This window comes from Electrona antarctica (assembly GCF_951216825.1).
Source record: "Electrona antarctica genome assembly, chromosome: 3".
In the NCBI taxonomy this organism is placed as follows: Eukaryota; Metazoa; Chordata; class Actinopteri; order Myctophiformes; family Myctophidae; genus Electrona; species Electrona antarctica.
The window spans coordinates 40713372-40732335 of record NC_136808.1 but is presented as its reverse complement, the minus strand read 5'-3'; the positions used below and the strand labels follow the sequence as shown (position 1 = coordinate 40732335).

At 43.0% G+C, this 18964-nt stretch overlaps 1 protein-coding gene across 1 annotated transcript in view; it reads right to left on the bottom strand.

The window, feature by feature from the left end:
* Nucleotides 1–9354: 9354 nt before the first annotated feature.
* The window catches only part of wtip (WT1 interacting protein), a 43885-nt gene continuing 34275 nt past the window's right edge, over nt 9355–18964 (bottom strand). The window contains exons 4-8 of the mRNA XM_079497084.1: nt 16175–16237; nt 15670–15800; nt 14329–14380; nt 12653–12721; nt 9355–10186 (exon numbers count right to left, since the gene is read on the bottom strand). Coding sequence (XP_079353210.1) covers nt 10031–10186; nt 12653–12721; nt 14329–14380; nt 15670–15800; nt 16175–16237 — 471 coding nt within the window. The 3' untranslated portion in view covers nt 9355–10030. The remainder of the gene's footprint in view (nt 10187–12652; nt 12722–14328; nt 14381–15669; nt 15801–16174; nt 16238–18964) is intronic.

The following is an 18964-nucleotide window of genomic DNA, read 5'->3' as shown; positions in this document are numbered from 1 at the left end:
GAGAGACAGAGAGAGAGTGTGAAACATTTTCACATTTCACACTGGTGTGATTTTTAATTTGCATCCTAAAGTAACAGTTTTGTTTTAATTTATTAGGAAGGAAAACAAAGGAGCACCACTGGAAGAAGAAGGCTGAGGGAGAGTAGGACAGGCTGATATCCTACACAGGGAATCCACACATAAGCTCATCTGCAAATGTAGCAAATTGTATGCCTGAACTAAAATAACTAAGGTGCTAACTTATGTAAGGTGCAGGCCCAGGCACATGCACATGCACATGCACATGCACATGCACACAGACATCAAAGGGGGCTCGAGCTCCTGCCCTTTTACCTGTCTGTAAAAAACTGCCATATTCAGACCATGAATGCAGCATGGTGAAAGAAATGCAAATGCCCCCGTCTCCATGCCATACCCGAAGACAAGCATTCAGGAGAATTGTCTTTTTCCGAACTCTCCTGAACTTGAACGCAGTATTTTGCGTTGAAAGAATAATTCCTCTGTGTAGAAATGCATGTATGCCACCTCTGCAGTAGCTATAGAGTACGGGGTCGCTCATTCCGAAAATAGCTGATCTACAAACTCTCAACGTGTCACAGAGCGATGCGGTGTGAACTTCTAGATCCTTTTTTTGTTTATTTTTATTTGTTTTGCTAAATGTGCACTTTTAGGGAATTTCAGCCACTACCTCTCTAACATTTTCTTCACGTCCCTGTCCAGGCCCTCTTTACCAGAAGGTCACTAATTTGAAAGCTGGAGCAGTCAGGGATTATGTGTGTGTGTGTGAGTGTGTGTGTGTGTGTGTGTGTGTGTGTGTGTGTGTGTGTGTGTGTGTTAATTCTCCTACACATTACCATATCTTCCTGCAGCTATATACCTGTAAATTATAGATAATGATTCAAAGATATCTAAAAGTACTTTAATTTGAATGCCAACTTAACCACCTTAACCACCACTATTAACGCAGTCACAAAGAACCAAGTGCAAATATGACATTCACAAAAAAAGGAGCTGTAGATCCCTGGTCAACAAAGTAGATACGGTTTAAGTGGTTAAATAGATTAACCGGAGCATTACTGTAATCATCCTACTTTATACTCCAGTTAGCGCAAATCTTGTACAACATGGCACAGCAGGGGTGCCATGGACACATCCATCAACCAAGTAATACAAACCTGTGCTGTTTGCTGCTTAAAGGGATAGTTCAGCTGCTCGATTACGATTACTCACCCCATGGAGACTCGAATTCATGGATATTTGTATACCTTTTCACTCAGAAATGTGGTCTCATTCTTTCTATTAAATATGGAATGTAAACGTTATGTTACTACAAAATTGGCCGAAGTAAACAAAACAAAACTAAACTAAAATAGTAGCCTGCCCCCCCTGATCAGACTCTTTAGCTATATGGACCAAACACTGCAGTTGAAGAGACATTTTTAGCTTGTTAGGCTAAATTGCAAACATAAAACATTATTCATAGTGCACATTGTAATGGACTGACTGTGCATTGTCATTTATTTGACAAGGAATTCTATCAAAGCCACAGCTAGCCTTGTATCATACCTGATGAAGGTAGACCAAAACATTGTAAACTACTGCTATAAGTGAAGACAGTATGCAGGACCTCCATTGTTTCATGCTGCACTGGTTGCCTGCTCCTACACACCAGTCCCAGTAGGTGTGCAAAAGGACCTTTCTTTACAAAGTATGAGAGTAGTAGGTCTACCATAGCATAGACTAGAGTAGTCCCAGGACAGACACTTGGGTTGTCAGACTCCACAGTACCAGAGGGACTATATGCAGTTTCTGTTTGTGGCTGTTCTGTTCATGAACTTCGCTGCTGCTGTGAATTGGTACTCTTTCTTTACATTTGTGTTACAACTTAATGTTTGTTTGTCAACTACCACAAGTTTTTCATCTTCGAGTCAAGTTGCCTTCAAAACCACAGAGAGTGCCACGAAAACAAATTCCTGTAACAATTGACTGTATTTAGGTGATTAGATTGCAGACCATTATGTGTTTTTCTCTCGGACTCAGGGTTTATCTGTCCATCGGGGCAGAGCTGGGGGCCTGCATCTCCCAGCCCAGGGGTTTGTTTAAGTCCTTACATGACGTGCCAGAGGCCAATGCGTGTGTGGAGGTAATTATGGACCAACATTTTTACGAGCCTCGATCTGAAGGCGATATCATTCCTAGAGCAAACATCAGCTCCTCATCATGACCCAACAGGAAGACAGGGCAGGAGGCTGTAGGAGGAACATCTTAGTGACCACAGAAAGAGCAAAATGTTAGGCAGTGCTTATCAAACTTTTTCAAGTTAAGGGCCCCCAAATTGATATGTAGGCCTATTTGGTCGCGTACCCCCATCTGAAAATGTTTTGTACCAGAGACCCCCGGAAGAGAAGATTTATGTAAAAAAAGATTAATATTATTACATTTAATAATAATAATATAAAATTGTAACTCAAGCACTGTTATTTTATTTTTTATCCTTTATTTACCCAGGTTAGTAGCTGAGTGCTCATTTTCAGCAACGCCCTGCACATAGAAACACACACACATTAAAACCTGGGAGCTGACCAGTACAACCAGTCTTACTGTTGGCCACTAGGCAGCTCCAGGGGGAGCAGTTGGGGGTTCAGTGCCTTGCTCAAGGGCACTTCAGCAGTGTTGGGTGAGTGATGACAATCACTTCCCCACCCTGATTTTTCCTGCCTGTCCAGGGAATTGAACCGGTAACCTTTCGGCAACAAGGGCGACCCTTAGGCCACCGCTGCCCCAAAAATAATAATTGTGTTAAGTGGTGAAACAGTATCTGAGCATTAGTTTTGCACAAAAAACACTCCTTGGGAGGAAAACGGCCTCACAAACGTGATGAGGTCCGCACATTTGGTCAAGTGGATATGGCCTAATTTAGCCCAAGGAGTGTTTTTTGTGCAAAAGTAATGCTTGGAATGGATTCAGAATCATGAAAACCCCCTAGTTTCATATGTCACATGCTACTTAAAGAATGATGAAATTTGGACTTTTTTGCCTTATATAGGATGTTAAGGGTATGGTCACATATTATGCTAATAACTCAATTTCCCACGGGAGTTGAATTTCAAACTTTTAGTATATGTTATTTGACACCTTTAGAAACACATTGGTGAAGAAATGTCTTGGTAACGATTTAGTTCCCAGATTGGTCAAATACCTGATAAAATGCCCTTACTATCAAGACACCTCATGCATTTTATTAGTTCCTGCATTATGTTGACAAAAAAACATGCATGTCATCTGAAACAATACCAAAGCACTTCAAATTACAGATAGCATATAATGGCACCGGTAAGTACAGCCAAAGGATACGGGTGAACATTCCGCACAATCACAAAATAAGTTTCAAACTTATTTTAATGCAGCAGTCACAAAAACAATAGGGTTGTGTTCCTCCTGTGATATATATATTGTATCGTCCTCCCAATAACGTGATGTTAGTAGTAGTAGGCTACCAGTTGTTGTGGACAGACAAGTTGTGGACTAGTTGCAAAGTTGCAGTTAGTGTTTTACTGTTTGGAGGAGGCAAGATTCATGTACTTCTTGGCCAGTTTGATTTTGGAATAAATACAAAATTTCAGGATATTTTTTCATTTTCAGATATCGTGATATATCATTGATGAAATCTCTTGCAATATATTGAATACCGCAATATATCGAATATCGTGATATTCAAAACCGCCAACATGTGCAGGGTTATGGAGCCATATTAGGGCCAAAAGTTTAGATCATTTGGCCCTTCGAGCTTCAGTGCCCACTGCCCAGAGGCCCTCAGAGGTGCCAGTTGTTAGCAAACAACACTACATGTTTAAGGCAGTGGTGCTGAGAGAAGGTGAAACAAATTAATAATGAAAGAAAGAAAATAAAACAGAAACAAAAGCAAAGACAACAAAGTTGAAGTTAGCTACAAAACCACTTTATTGAAAAAGCAGATTATATCATCTACAGTTAAATGATACGTCCCGATTTTTTTAATACATTAAATAACTTTAGACTTTTTCCATGTTTAGATAAATAGATCTAGTTTCCTTTTTTATGAACCGTCTAGGTAATCAAAACATTTAACGATACAAAAGTCATGTGACGACAGGTGTCAAAGATGTGCTTATTGGAACTAAAAAAAGTAAGAGAAGCAGTCTTCTCTTTCATAGTGATTTCTGAAAGAAAATGAAATATAATATAATATATATAAAAAACAAAAACTAGGCTCTTTATATACAGGGATACTAGCGTTGTGCTATGCCATAGAAACTGAAGTAGTAGTTTTAAAAGAGGTGAATTAAGACATCTTTAAGAGGGATACAATCTTGCCATAATTGAGCTCTTTTTTCCTGCTTGAGGGCGCAGTCACACCAAACTGCTATTATAGACAGACTGATGTTCAGTTCAAACGTCCTCTCAAGTACAAAACACATTCCTTGATGAGAAACCGTGTACGGCCTACGGTTTTCTGAGGTTAAATACGTCACACAATCAAGGGGAACAAATGTCTCAATGAAAATATGTAGGAATTCATTTTCCTTTAGCTTTTCCAATTATACAGCTGCTGGGGGTGGGGTTTGCCAAACAAACACAAATTACATTCGGGGGAAAGAAAAAAAGAAATCTCTACATCAGAGCTTTTGTCAGAAAGTACTTTATGCCTGTGGCTTTTTAATCTCTATTTCAGCCCCATTTCCTAACAGAGTCAGTAGTATTTCATGTGGACTTGTGTGTGTGCTGCTGTGAACCAGAGACTTGAGTCAAAAAGCATATCTGAACATTATCTCTGGTGTTTATTTTAAATCTGTTTGGGGTACCAGATGGGTGAGGTCTGACACATAGGACAGTCACATGGGACCAGAGGTAGAGCTTACAGTATAGTGAGCTTGTAAATCTGCAATGAAACAATGTAATTGTTTATCATGTCAATAGGAACACCAGGTTGAAAGTAGCAAATAATGGCAGATAGTGTATATCATCGCTGTCGAGCAGAAAACCTCTTACATATAAACGTTTTCGTTTCTTTTTGTGAATTAATGTCCTACTTGATCATACTACAGCGTCACAAAAGCATCAAAAGTAGCAGTGTCTCGATTCCCCAAATGCAAAAGTCAAACTCCATCTGATGCACCACATGCAGCTTAAAACAAAACAATGCAGCTGCTTGCTAGTGAATACTTCTTGTTGCAGATCTGTAAGAGAAAGTACTCACTGTCATCATGTGTGTGTGTGTGTGTGTTGATGGATACTGTGTTGTTGATGCCCTAAGCTGCCTGGCCTGCTTTCAGTAAGTTGCATGTGCCACGTGTGAGTGCACGCGCAGGGCGCGTGCACTCACACGCACGCACGCACGCACGCACGCACTCACACGCACGCACACACGCACGCACGCACGCACGCACGCACGCACGCACGCACGCAATACAAGTGTAGGGGGCCTTCCTGGAGACACGGGTGGGACCAGCAACTCCGAGTTTTCAGGGACCTCCTCGCAAAACAAGCAAGCAACCCATAATGCTGGACAAGGATACGACACACAAACAAAAGCTGTCTTAAGGCATGAGGAAGAGGACGAATGGCATCTCTGTTTACTCTCAGTGCTTGTATAACTAAACTAGGGTTGGGCGATATGGACAAAATCAAATATTACTACATTTCTGACCTAAATACGTCAATATTGGGATAAGAAATGTCTTATAGCTGATCTTCAAGCTCGCGATGCAACACATAGTGAGCTGGAAGGACCGGCTGTTTTGCAAAAAAAATCTATTTTTCGCTTCAAATGTTTTCAAAAACATTCTCGACAGCAATGTATATCTGTAAATGACATTGTTTTGTTTACATGGCTGCCATGTTGGTAACAGCACAAAATCAACCAGCTCAGATTGATATGAGCCAGGTGCTCTGAGCCTTTGATTAGATAACGGTCTGTGATTGAGTTCAGCGGTCACTATTCAAAAATAACCCACCGCTGAATTCAGTGATTGACCAATCAGAATCAAGCATTCAAGCGCCGTGTAATATGATATGATATAATATAATATAGATATATCGCCCAGCCCTAGACTAATAAACCAGTGTCTGGAAAACACACCAACAATCAGCGTCCCAAACAACAGACCTTTGTCAGATTATAACATCGGCAAAAAATAAAATCACCGTTCAGTGTTTGATTTTCACTCGCTTGGAGTACCAGCTGTCTGTCATATTGGGACAATTGAGGCAATGTCAGGTCAAGATGTCATCCACAGAAATGTTTACTCAATTGAGCATCAAATACATCAATGATTCTTTTTCATTATTAGGCCACATTTGAATCTTTTTTTTTTTAAATATCTGGGACCTCACACTTTTACACAGCAAAATCCTGCTTATGTAACTCTTGAGAGGGTGCAAATGGAACCAAATGGACCCATGAGCATTTGGTCCTATTTGCACCATCTCAAAAGTTACATACCCGTAAAGGGAGACAGCATTGGTGTTGAGAAACGATGAAATACATCAGTGTTCCTGAACTTTCTGGTACCCTTTTGTTTCCTAAGTGTTTACTTTAAACACCGAAAATATTATGTGGTACAACGTTTCGGCCACAGCAGTGGCCGAAAACGTTATACCACAGAATAATGTCTGTTAAAACCTACAAGCAATGCTGTTGTGCGGATTTGTATTACTCCTTTGAACTGTTACTTTGTGTCCAGCACCAGCAACAAATTGGATGTGGGAAACCCACTGTTCTGAACTCATTTGTTTCCTGTCACAAACTCCACAAAACACACCTAGGCTCCTTTTCCACCATGGTTGAACCGGTTATGTCCTTTTTCCTTGCCACATTTTGAACCAAATGAATTGGTTCAGTTCCCTAAAAGTTGGAACTGGAACCCTAACCCTAAAATGTGAACCAAAGTAGGCGTGTCACTATTCAGGTTGGAAGATGCAGATGTGATATAAACCATCATAAAAAAATAAAGAACGGAACGAGTTCTAGAAGTTATTTTGGTGGAAAAGGGGCCCTAGTGTAGTAGTCCGTGTTGGTTCAAAACTAGCTGCGATTCTGTATACAGTACAATATTTCCCTCAGGTGTGGCCCTCAAAAAGGCCTGTGGATCTGTGTCTGACACAAGTTATGAGCACAGAGAAATCATCGCTGTCGGGTGCAGGAAACCTTGTATGTCCGAAACCGTTACTTTTACCAGGAAATGGGGAAAAAAATCACACCCGGGGCGCTCTTATCATCGTAGATCATCATGACGTAAAATATACACTATGCCAATTTGCTCAGACACTATGACGTAACATTCTCAATTCATTGTCAATGGGAATTTAATGTTTGTGTAGGACCGAATTAGACACTAAGCCGATTTGCTCAGACACTATGACGTAATTTTGTGCAGGATGAAAATCTACACTAATAGCTGAATATAGGAGGCCCCTCAAAAAAAGCACGGCCACACTGAAACACTTTTAACACTCATTTTTGATATGGAGATACAAGGTTTATGGCTGACAGCGATGAAATGGTACATCACCCCAACAACAATTGCATCAGGGCTCTCTGGTTATTACAGTATGTGTTGCCTATTTAAGAATAAAGTAACAACAAGAAGAACAACAGAAGAAACTACTTCTAAAGATCGTATGTGGAAACCATCTGCAAAATATATATTCATATATAAAAGACAATCTATGTGCATCTAAGGTATTTTTTTTCTTGTCTCCTTTTCTTTCCTCTCGTAATAATAGTCATTAATTAAGACACTGCTTGTGAATGTCTGGAGGTCACGTCTAGACGACCACGTTGGAATGTCTGTGGTGGTTGGGGCGCCGCTCCAGGGGCCTGTGATACGTTTGTTGTGTAGCAGAGGGTTCGGGTATTAGCCACATGAACTCTAGATTCACTATTCTGGGCATAATAATAATAATAGGCGCAACATTCGGTAAAAACATCAGTGAAGAATTGCAGGTGGACCAGATCGTGACACGTCGCAATTATTTGACACGTTGTGAGCTTTTAGATCCGTTTCCTGCGAAGAGATTTGGCATAGGGGGTGGGTTGAGTACAGACCCCTGGGCTGGGGGGACCCCTGTCAGCGAAATATAATAGGGTTTTAACCACTTCAAACCCAGCATCCGTAATCTGTGGGAGAGACTTTAGCAGAAAACAGCTGATCGACTATAAACGTTGATCGGCTATTTTCAGCGAAGATATTTCAATGTAGAGTGAAAACAGAAAGGTTCCTAGTATAGAGCCTTGAGGGACTCCGCTCAACAACATATATGGTTGAAGAGGTTTAAGGGTGGCTGAATGTCTCTCAGAGTCCGACCGTTTGTCATGCTGGATGTCTGGTGCCTTTAGCAGAGGCCCTCTTACACACCTGATATTAACGATTGCTGGGTGAGCAGATTGTACCTGGATAGAGCTACTGTAGAAAAAAAACAAGTCATTTGTTTTAAATGAAATGTATGTCAGAAGCTTTGAACATCCATTCGCCCCAAAACCTTCTCCAGATGTGGTCAGAAACATGTAAAAAAAGGAAAATGTAAATGTGATGTCCAATCCACATAAAAATGTGAATGGGAAAGAACACATTCACATACAGTTGTAACTAGGAAGTGCACACAGGCGATTCTGTTCCGATTGTAATTTCAGATTAATAATTTATAAAAAAAATACATGGATCATGAAATCCAGACAGCCTGCAATAATTGTTCTGGATGGAGGACCGTATAGATAATCGTGCTTGTTGCTAAGTGGACTCAATCTCAATATTTCTGTTAATGCCAGGTGTGCACAGAGGCCAGTGTGGCACAGCTGCCCATGTGAGAAGTCTTCTCGAAGGTACCCACAGGCCCAATGGGTGCTGCCTGCCAGGTGCAGCAAACAGCAGGCCCACTCTGGGTGCTGCCTGCCAGGTCCAGTACCCAGCAGGCCCACCCTGGGTGCTGCCCGCCAGGTCCAGTACCCAGCAGGACCACCCTGGGTGCTACCCGCCAGGTCCAGTACCCAGCAGGCCCACCCTGGGTGCTGCCTGCCAGGTCCAGTACCCAGCAGGCCCACCCTGGGTGCTGCCTGCCAGGTCCAGTACCCAGCAGGCCCACCCTGGGTGCTGCCTGCCAGGTCCAGTACCCAGCAGGCCCACCCTGGGTGCTGCCTGCCAGGTCCAGTACCCAGCAGGCCCACCCTGGGTGCTACCCGCCAGGTCCAGGACCCAGCAGGCCCACCCTGGGTGCTGCCTGCCAGGTCCAGTACCCAGCAGGCCCACCCTGGGTGCTGCCTGCCAGGCCCAGTACCCAGCAGGCCCACCCTGGGTGCTGCCTGCCAGGTCCAGCCAATCAGCCAATGGAATGTAGGCAGCAGCGCCATCCCTCCAAGTGAGGTGGCGCAGCAGCGCAGTGTGTTGTTCTCATTGAGGAGTCGAGAGGAGAGGCCCGGAAACTATTTTCACCATAACTGCTTCAGTCCAACGCAGCGAAATGAAAAGAGCGGTAGGAAGGAGGGAGACAAACACAGAGAGAAATCATTTGCTTTTCTCCCTCGCCAACCAACCGCAGGCCCCCCTCTCTTAGTGATGAATGTGCAAGGGGTCAGGCCTGTGACGTCATCAGAGGCCCCCGGAGGCCTCGGCTTTTAGATCCAAGTCAGAGAGGGAAGAAGGAACCGCAGATGGGGGGGTAGAGGTGGGAGGACGGGGTGCCATGGACTCTTTCCCAGCCATGGTCATGTGATGATGACAGGGGCTTGTGGTGGGAGCAGTCCAGTTCTGTGGCCTGGCCTGGGCTCTCCCTTCCCTCGAGGGTAAACTGGCCCACGGAGAAGTGCAGAGGCCAGCCAGAAGAAGAAGCCTCCTATCCCTGGGAGCGTTGTGCTCGTTGGCGAGAGCTGAGCGGGTTCCACAGACCCCATCTTTCGGTCACCACGGGGGTTCCTCCTCCTGCGCAGGCCACCTGGGAGTCAAGGTTGGTTCGGGTCGGGCGTCCAGCTGCTGGCGCCTCACCCCGCCTCCCTCTCTCACAGCTCGGTGACGTGGAGGGGGTAGCTGGGCGGAGGGTGGCCGGGGACTGAGGCGGACTTGAGACGGTGGATGTGGCAGCCGTGGCAGAGCAGGTGGCCCTCCAGCGGGTAACAGCGATGGCCCTCCTCGTCGTTCAGCTGGAGGTCACAGTCCTGGGGAGGGAGACGGGGAGAGAGGTGTGTGAACAATGTGGCATGGATTCACCTGGTGCATTCATGAACGGCATTATGTACAGTTCATGTTAACTGTATTGAGAATGCGGAGCGCCAATGGCCTAGTGGTTAAGGCGCATATCATATACTGTATAGGCTCTGATACAGCCTGACAGTGAGTCACAGGTTCGATTCCTGAGCCCAAAGGACATTCGCTGTGTGTCACTCCCCGTCTCTTGCTTCCTGTCATATCTACACTGTAGACTGTACTATACTATAAATAAAGGCAGAAAAGCCCCAAGAATGTGTTGAGAATGCAAGCAGCTACTTGTACATTATTTGTCAATTATTTTTTGGCTTTGTGTAGGTTGTGTGTCTGCAACTTTTGTTTGTCATGCTGTCGATGCTGTTTTCTCGCTCAAATCATTCTTGAAAGAGGCCTTTAAAATGGTAAGCAGAAAGCTCGCCCCAAAACACACTCGTCCCCATTTTTTCCACGGACCGCTCTGCGATTTTACTGAGGTTAAGTTTAGGAATAAGGTTATGTTTAGGCATGGTTTATTGAGCTTACATTTAGGCATAGTTTTACCAGGGTTACTGTATGTTTAGGAATACGATTAAGTTTAGGCATAGTTTTTCTGAGGTTAAATTTAGGAATTAGGTTAGGTTTAAGCATAGTTTTACTGAGGTTAAGTTTAGAAATAAGGTTAGGTTTAGGCATAGTTTTACTGAGGTTAAGTTTAAGAATAAGGTTAGGTTTAGGAATAGTTTTACTGAGGTTACGTTTAGGAATAAGGTTAGGTTTATGCAAAGTTTTACTGAGGTTATCAATCCATCTCCCAGGGGTCTGGCTGATACCGACAATAAGCCTGGCCGACCTACTTACTTTCTACTTGCTGAGGTTACGTTTAGGAATACCTGGTGGTCGGCGGATTCGACCCGAGCGAGCATGTTCTTGGGCGAGCGTTATTCTTCTTAAATGCTGACTTAAAATCACACCCATGTGAAGTGAGGGCCGCTCTTATCATCGTACATCATTATGACGTAACATTGGCATTTAATGTTTGTGTTAGGACAAAAATCTACACAATAGCTGAATATACAGTAGGAGGGGCTAGCGCCCCTAAAAAAGGGACCCCCGGCCCCTTCAGCTATTACCTTATCTAACCTCCTATATATCCTTAAATATGTAATGAATGTTCTGGAACTTGGGTGATTCATCTGGACTTTAGCCTTCCTCTGACCATTTGGCCCTCGGAGCTGAGCTGATGATTAGCCACAGTTTACATCATTCCTGGTTCCATTACCATGTTAAGCTTATGAAGTTTTAAATACGTCCTTATTTAATGTCTGGCATCTCTAAAACATGCACGCAGCCACGCACACGCACACGCACACACACACACACACACACACACACACACACACACACACACACACACACACACACACACACACACACACGTCAAGCAGAAAGCAGAACCACATGGATGGTTATTATTAGTCAGATGTCCATGTGAGCTGACTGAACATGAATCCGTGTGTGGGAACACAGTGGATAGATAGATACGCCTCAGGGACCTCCATGACCAGACTGATGGGATTTCACAAGTCCAGGTTAAACAACACATCCCCAGCTGAGTTCAGCACTCAACACTGGAATGTGCTTCATCAATGACTCACTTAGCTGTACACTCTGTGTGTGTGTTTGTGTGTTTGTTTGTGTGTGTGTGTGTGTGTGTGTGTGTTTGTGCGTGCATGTGTGCGTGCATGCACGCGTGCGTGCGTACGTACGACTGTAGGTGCGTGCGTGCGCGCCTGCGTGTGTGAGTGCGTGTGTGTGTGCGTGTGTGTCTGTGTGAACCCTTAGGTGCAATTCTTAAATTGTGAAATGCACACGCCAACATTCATGCCTTAAGCCTTGCACAGTCTATAACTGTACGAATGCTTGGCGGTCTGTGTATAACAGACCGCGTATAACAGACCTATGTTTGTGTATGTGTGAGTTTTTCTGAACAACTCTAAATCATTACATATAGGTTTCTGAATAACTGTCCGTATAGTATGGATCTGACTGACTTCCCTAGTCTTCTGCCTTCAGACTGGCATGATGAATCACCCAGTGGTTTATAAACATGCCTAGTCTAGACAGAAGCACAGCATCGCACAGCATCGTTTGAACTTGAATATGTTATTTCTGCCAGCATCATGCAGGATGCAACAAAGCAGTCATTTTATGCTTGGCTGCTGTCACACGTCACGTGTGACGCTTTGAAAATAGCCAATCTACAAATCCTATAATATTTAGTAAACTAAAACATTTCAGATGACTAAAATGTGACTAAACCTAAATGGAATTGTTCATTGTATTCAAAAGACTGACTACAACAAAACGTAAAGGTGATGTCAAAATGAACACTGCAACAAAGCATACGTGAGGCTTTAGGCATGGGCTGACCCCCTCACCTCACAGTGATAGCATTCCACGTGGTAGTCTTTGTCCATAGAAACCACACGAATGGTCTCCTCTGAGCCCTAACAGGAGAAACAGTCAGACATTCAGACCAGACATTAATAGAATACGATATACAATGCAGCACAATGCAAAATAAGGTCATTAACTGGCTTCCATGATCAGAGCGGTTGACAGTGTTTTGGGAAAATTAAAATGTATTTGCGTTGGAATGAGGCCAGGGCATGGGAACGAGATACCTGCTAGTTTGCACACAGGATGAGGGAGTGATTTTCCACGCATGTGTGTTTCAACAACAGGTAGTAAATATCTAATTTATAAAGTATCTAGGACAGTGATTCTCAAAGTGGGGTCCAGGGACTCTCTGTGTTCCTTGAGGGGGTTCTAAATGGACCCTTACAGCTGTGTAACTCTGAGAACTCTGGTTCCATTTGCACACTCTCAGAGTTATAGGGGGTCCTTGAAATTAAAACGTTTGAGAACCACTGATCTAGGAATAAATAGTAACTAGTACGGTAAGAGTATAAAACAGTAGTGCAACATCAACCGAATCATTCAAAAATACAAAATAAGTTATAACTGTAAATGATATGTCATCATGCGACACATTACGTGGTATCGGAATGGCATTGACTGGCATACCTGCCGATACCAGCATTTTAGGGAGTAACAACGGAACAACTCTAGTACCGTTGGTCAGTCAGTAAAGGTACATTGACTGTTCTACACCAGCACCAGGGACACAAATATAAGCCATATGCTTGGATTTGGCCCAGCAAAGTAGGAAGAGTATTGTGTATGTTTTGAGACTTTTTTTAGCTTGTGACCCAACCAAACTACAATAGTGAAAATAGCAGCTCTAGAAGCTCACAATGAGGCAACACGTTGTGAGCTTGTTGAGCTGCTATTTTCACTAGTTCACTAATTTGTTTTTTATTTATGAAAAAATGCAGAATGGACAGGCATGTAGAGAGGACAGGCATGTAGAGGACAGGCATGTAGAGAGGACAGGCATGTAGAGAGGACAGGCATGTAGAGAGGACAGGCATGCTGGAGCACATTTGTCACTCCCGGCCCTGGCCCCCGTGAGCGTCTCTTATACACACTGTTTGCATGTTGATAAATGTGAGATGCCAACGCGAGCGACACCAGTGGTAGTAAACATGGCCATAATTTAAAAGCAAGGACAAATGGGAGAGGGTGCCTTTCACCATTGCTATGGCAACATACTCCGCCGGCTTCACAAACCGTAGCCTATCATTTTCACAGAGAATTATTTTCAGGACACTGATGAGCAGAAATGTAAGCAGTTTAACAGAATTACATTTGGCACCAGCAGTACTCAAGAGGTGATGTGAAAAGACATCGATATACAATTAAAAACCAATGAGGTGAAAATCTGACATGCGCCCAGGCCCTTATGCCAGTGGTTCCCAAACTGTTTTAGCAAAAAAAAAAAAACACCTGCTATAAAAGCTCACAAATGTCTTTTTAATTGCGGACTTCTTAATCAATAATCATAATACAAATTTTGTAGAGACATTTTTGGAAAGAAAATTGATATTTAATCCGTGACCATAACATGGGTCACTCACGACCCAGTGTTTGGGAAACGGTGCCTTGAGCCAGACCATGGGCTGAGAGACTGTCAGAGGTCACAGGTGTTTACCTGGGCAGGGAGGATGGGCTGATTGCAGGAGGCACACTTCGGAGCAAACACCCTGCGGAGAAACAGCAGCACAGCTCCCGTTACAATCTGGACATTTAAGCTGATTCAGATGTAATTGTGGGCCGGTTGTTGCCCGCCGGAAATAGCTGATCTCCAAGCTCATAATAACGCGGCGCAGTGCGGTGCGTTATTATGAGCTTGTGGGTCAGCTAAATGTGGGGACATGACAACCCGGCGAGCAACTAAGCATGAATTAAACATTAGTCCTACTGACCTACTCCTTCATCCAATACAAACACTGGCCGAGTTTACAAATTCATAGAACAAAGAAAAAACACAATGTGTTGAAGCATCTGTTTAAGGCACGAGAAACACAACACGGAATTGGACGTGAGTCAACAGTCTGTCTTAAAGGGATAGTTCAGATTTTTTAAACTTAAGCTGTATGAAATACTTGCTAAAGAAGGAACGGCCAAGCCAAAATAATAATGAAAAAATAGAAATCAGCGATCCGGTTTGATATCAATAATAAAGCTTATCTGACGGATCAATCCGCCAGGAGCGGAAGGTAATTACATTCCTTTTGGCGGAGCGTTCCGCCAAAAGCAGTAAGTCTGTTAATGGCAAGTATTTCATAGTTTAAGTTAAAAAAAAATCTGAACTATCCCTTTAAAAAGGTCAGAGACTGTTGCTTTATTTTGTTTTGTTATTTATGTATACAATATATACTGTCTGTTTTGAGATGCTGCAGCCATATGTGTGCACTGTGCAGTTCAGATTGTTGATGTTGAATTCCAAATGTGGAATATGCAGCAGAAAAAGACTGATGAGAGACTGTTGACTATTTTTATTTCATATCCTGCAATTATTCAGTTTGGCTGATTGGAGACTTGGAGACTTCAATGAATTGGATTCAGTTGTAAAAGGAGCTGGCTAAACAGATTGTGTTCTTTTGCGGGTGGAAGGGGCCCCGGTTGAAAAGTAATATAAAGTAATATGTAACTATATTACTCTTGATTCCAAGTAATAAGTAATGTAATATTATTACTTTTTCTAAGGAGTATTAAGTAAAGTAAACATATTACTCTCCTAAGTAATATTGCCCAACACTGGTCACACATGAGCATCAAAAGTAGCAGATCCACAAGCTTGTCGATCTCCTACTTTTGCTATTCTTGAATTTGTATCCTGAAACGTTACACTGTTTTGGACATACAGTATGTGGTTTCCAAACGACAGAGACGACATAATGGATGGTGGGCATGGTGGTACGCAGGTGTGTGTGTGTGTGTGTGTGTGTGTGTGTGTGTGTGTGTGTGTGAGAGACTTGACCGTACGCACGTGTGGTAGTCCTTGACGCAGTATATGTTGTTCTCCATGTCCACAGTGAAAGGCACTCCGTCCAGCCCCTCCTTACACACCACGCACCGGAAACAGCCAGGGTGGTAGGATTTACCCAGCGCCTGGAGGATCTGGGCACACACGCACGCACGCACACACGCACACACACACACACACACGCGCGTGCACACACACACACACACACACACACACACACACACACACACACACACACACACACACACACACACACACACACACACACACACACACACACACACAGAATGAGATGAGAATTTCTGCCCACCGACAGCAACTATATATATATATATATATATATATATATATATATATATATATATATATATATATATATATACATACACACACACACACACACACACACACACATTGTATCCCATTTGAATTGGAAGCTCACGTTCCCATGGCCCCTAAGTCCTGTGGACTCTCTTCTATTGTGTATATTTTTTGATAAGGCTCTTACCATCTCCATGATAAGGTGACCACACACGAAACACTTGTCTGCTGTCTGCTGGAAGCCAGAGTACTGTGGGAGGACAGATAAGAAAGAGCACATTCATTCATTGTTCTGCAGCAGTCAAATATGGCCTTTTGAGGTGTTTGGTTAAAATGTGTGAGGTGAGACACAATTATGGTTTTGATGCGTTGGGAGCTTGTAATGTGTTATTTCGCAATTTGTGGGAAAATAATAATAATAATTACACATATACACATGTATATAACTATATATATATATACACATATATAAATAAAGTCAGAAATGCTGAGCTATTGGGCCACGCGCATGGAAGTGGCCCTTTGATCTGAAAACCCATGCGGAAAAAGGTCAATTTACGCCACTGGGTCCTCGGGTGGGTTCCATGGGGTCCCCACTGCGAAGACCTGGTTACCACATTGCTCCGGGCAGCGCACCCCTTGCGCCTCCGCCTCCAGTCCCCACTCAGTGTGTGTGTGTGTGTGTGTGTGTGTGTGTGTGTGTGTGTGTGTGTGTGTGTGTGTGTGTGTGTGTGTGTGTGTGTGTGTGTGTCACGCGCACACGTGTGTACTTGTGACTGAGGGCCAAATGGACACAAGTATAGTAGAATTTTAGAAATAGACATTGTGAGGATCATTTTCCTGGTCCTCGCAAGAGAGCAATGGTTGCTTTATGGTTTGAGAATAAATATATAAATAAAAAACAATGTCTACAACCTAGCCTGTAATAGAGTACACTGGGAGGCTGTATACTTTCTGCCATAGTGTTGTCCATAGGGGGTGCTACAGCGCTCTTAAACTGACATCAAGAGGGTTACTTTTACCATCCATTTTCCTCCAGCTGATGCATCCAATGGCAGCATGGACCAGTTCTAGAGGGTAAAGTGGCCTTGACCACTTGGACCATAGCATCCCTTTTCATGATATAATATGTGAACACTGGGCAAAAACAGCAGATCTACAAGCTCACAACGCAAGCTTGTGGACCTGGTGTTGTAGAGGGAAAGAAGGAGGGGGCCAAGGATGGACGCCTGAGGAACCCCGTAAACTAAAAACACACACACACACACACACACACACACACACACACACACACACACACACACACACACACACACACACACACGGTTTAACTAACTTTGCTACTACAGGGAATGCACATGTACATTATGTTACTCTTTTTGTTGTATGTTACTCGTTGTTTGCTCTTTCTTGCACTATCTATTGTATCCCTTTGTTTGCTATGCTTGATGTTTGATGTTGTTATCTATGCTGATGCATTTTCTGAAGGAAGCCAAACAAAAATGTTTTACTCTTACAGTATAAAGTATGATCCTGTACACAAGATGTAACAGTTAAGTACAACCTTGAACCTAGGTGTCCTACAACACTGTACTGGTGCAAGCCATTGAAGCCCTGTAAACCCAATAGGCCATTCAATCTAAGATTTGACCGAAAAGAAATTGCAATAGTAATCGTTCAAGGTTTTTTTATGATCCTTAGGCTCATCCAAATAACATATTAAAAAATGATTATTATATCAATTTTGGATCATGGTAAATTCACGGGTTGAACGTTGGGGTACCATTGAAAACCTATACAAGGCAAAAATGTCACATTTGAATTATGCTTTAAGTAGCATGTGACATGTCAAACTAGGGGTTATTCATGGTTCTGAATCCATTCCAAGCATTAGTTTTGCACGAAAAACACTCCTTGGGCTAAAAACGGCCATAGCTGTCTTCACAAATATGATGAGGTCATCATTTGGGCACATTTGGGCAAGTGGCTATGGCCGTTTTTAGCCCAAGGAGTGTTTTTCATGCAAAACGAATGCTTAGAATACGTTCAGAATCATGAATAACCCCTAGTAATGTCACATGCTACTTAAAGCATACTAATTCAAATGTGAAATCTTTGCCTTATAGGTTTTCAATGGTACCCCAACGTTCAACCCCTGAATTTACCATGATCCAAAATTTATATAATAATCAATTTTTAATATGTTATGTGGATGACCCTAAGGATCATAAAAAAACAATTACTATTGCAATTTATTTTGGGTCACACCCCTTTTAACCCATTTTGGGCGGGAACCCCTTTTGGTGTTAGCATTATGTTATGCTTTAGCTATTGAAAAATAGCAGATCTACAAGCTCATATCGCACCACCGAGTGGCGCGCTACGAGCTTGTAGGTCTGCTATTTTTGAAGAATCGAAGAACGACTGACACAGAAACATAGCTTTTTCAGAAAACTGTCAGGATGTAGAAGACATTTTTAGAATCTGATCTCAGGTCAAAATGGGTTAAGCTTAGATTGACTGGCCTATAAGACACTTAGCCTTTTTTAAATGCCTAAAATGGAAAGGTTATATTATACTATATGATGCATAGAACTGCATTTGTCTAAGGATGGGCTTGAGTGCCCTCACTCAGCCGTACACACTGGATGCCTATAGTAGTATTTGGAGGATGTCCAAACAGGTGCTTGTGTTAAGCTGCCTAGTACAACCTGTAAGGGAACCGCAGTGGGTCACAATGGGTTGTCCTTCAGATAACACAAGGGTTTCTTATGCAAACGTCAGGTCTCTGAGGCGCAACATACAGTAGTAAAGCCTAAATCACTTGTGCCTTGTGCTATAACCACAGCCCGCTTCTGTGGGTCGATAAAGTTTAGTATTTGAACGCGACCGAGCCGTGCCGTCTCAAGCGTACTTGAGCCACGAGAAGCACCACCGGGTGAGCTAAAGTGAGCGAGTCGCCGTACCGAACGTTACG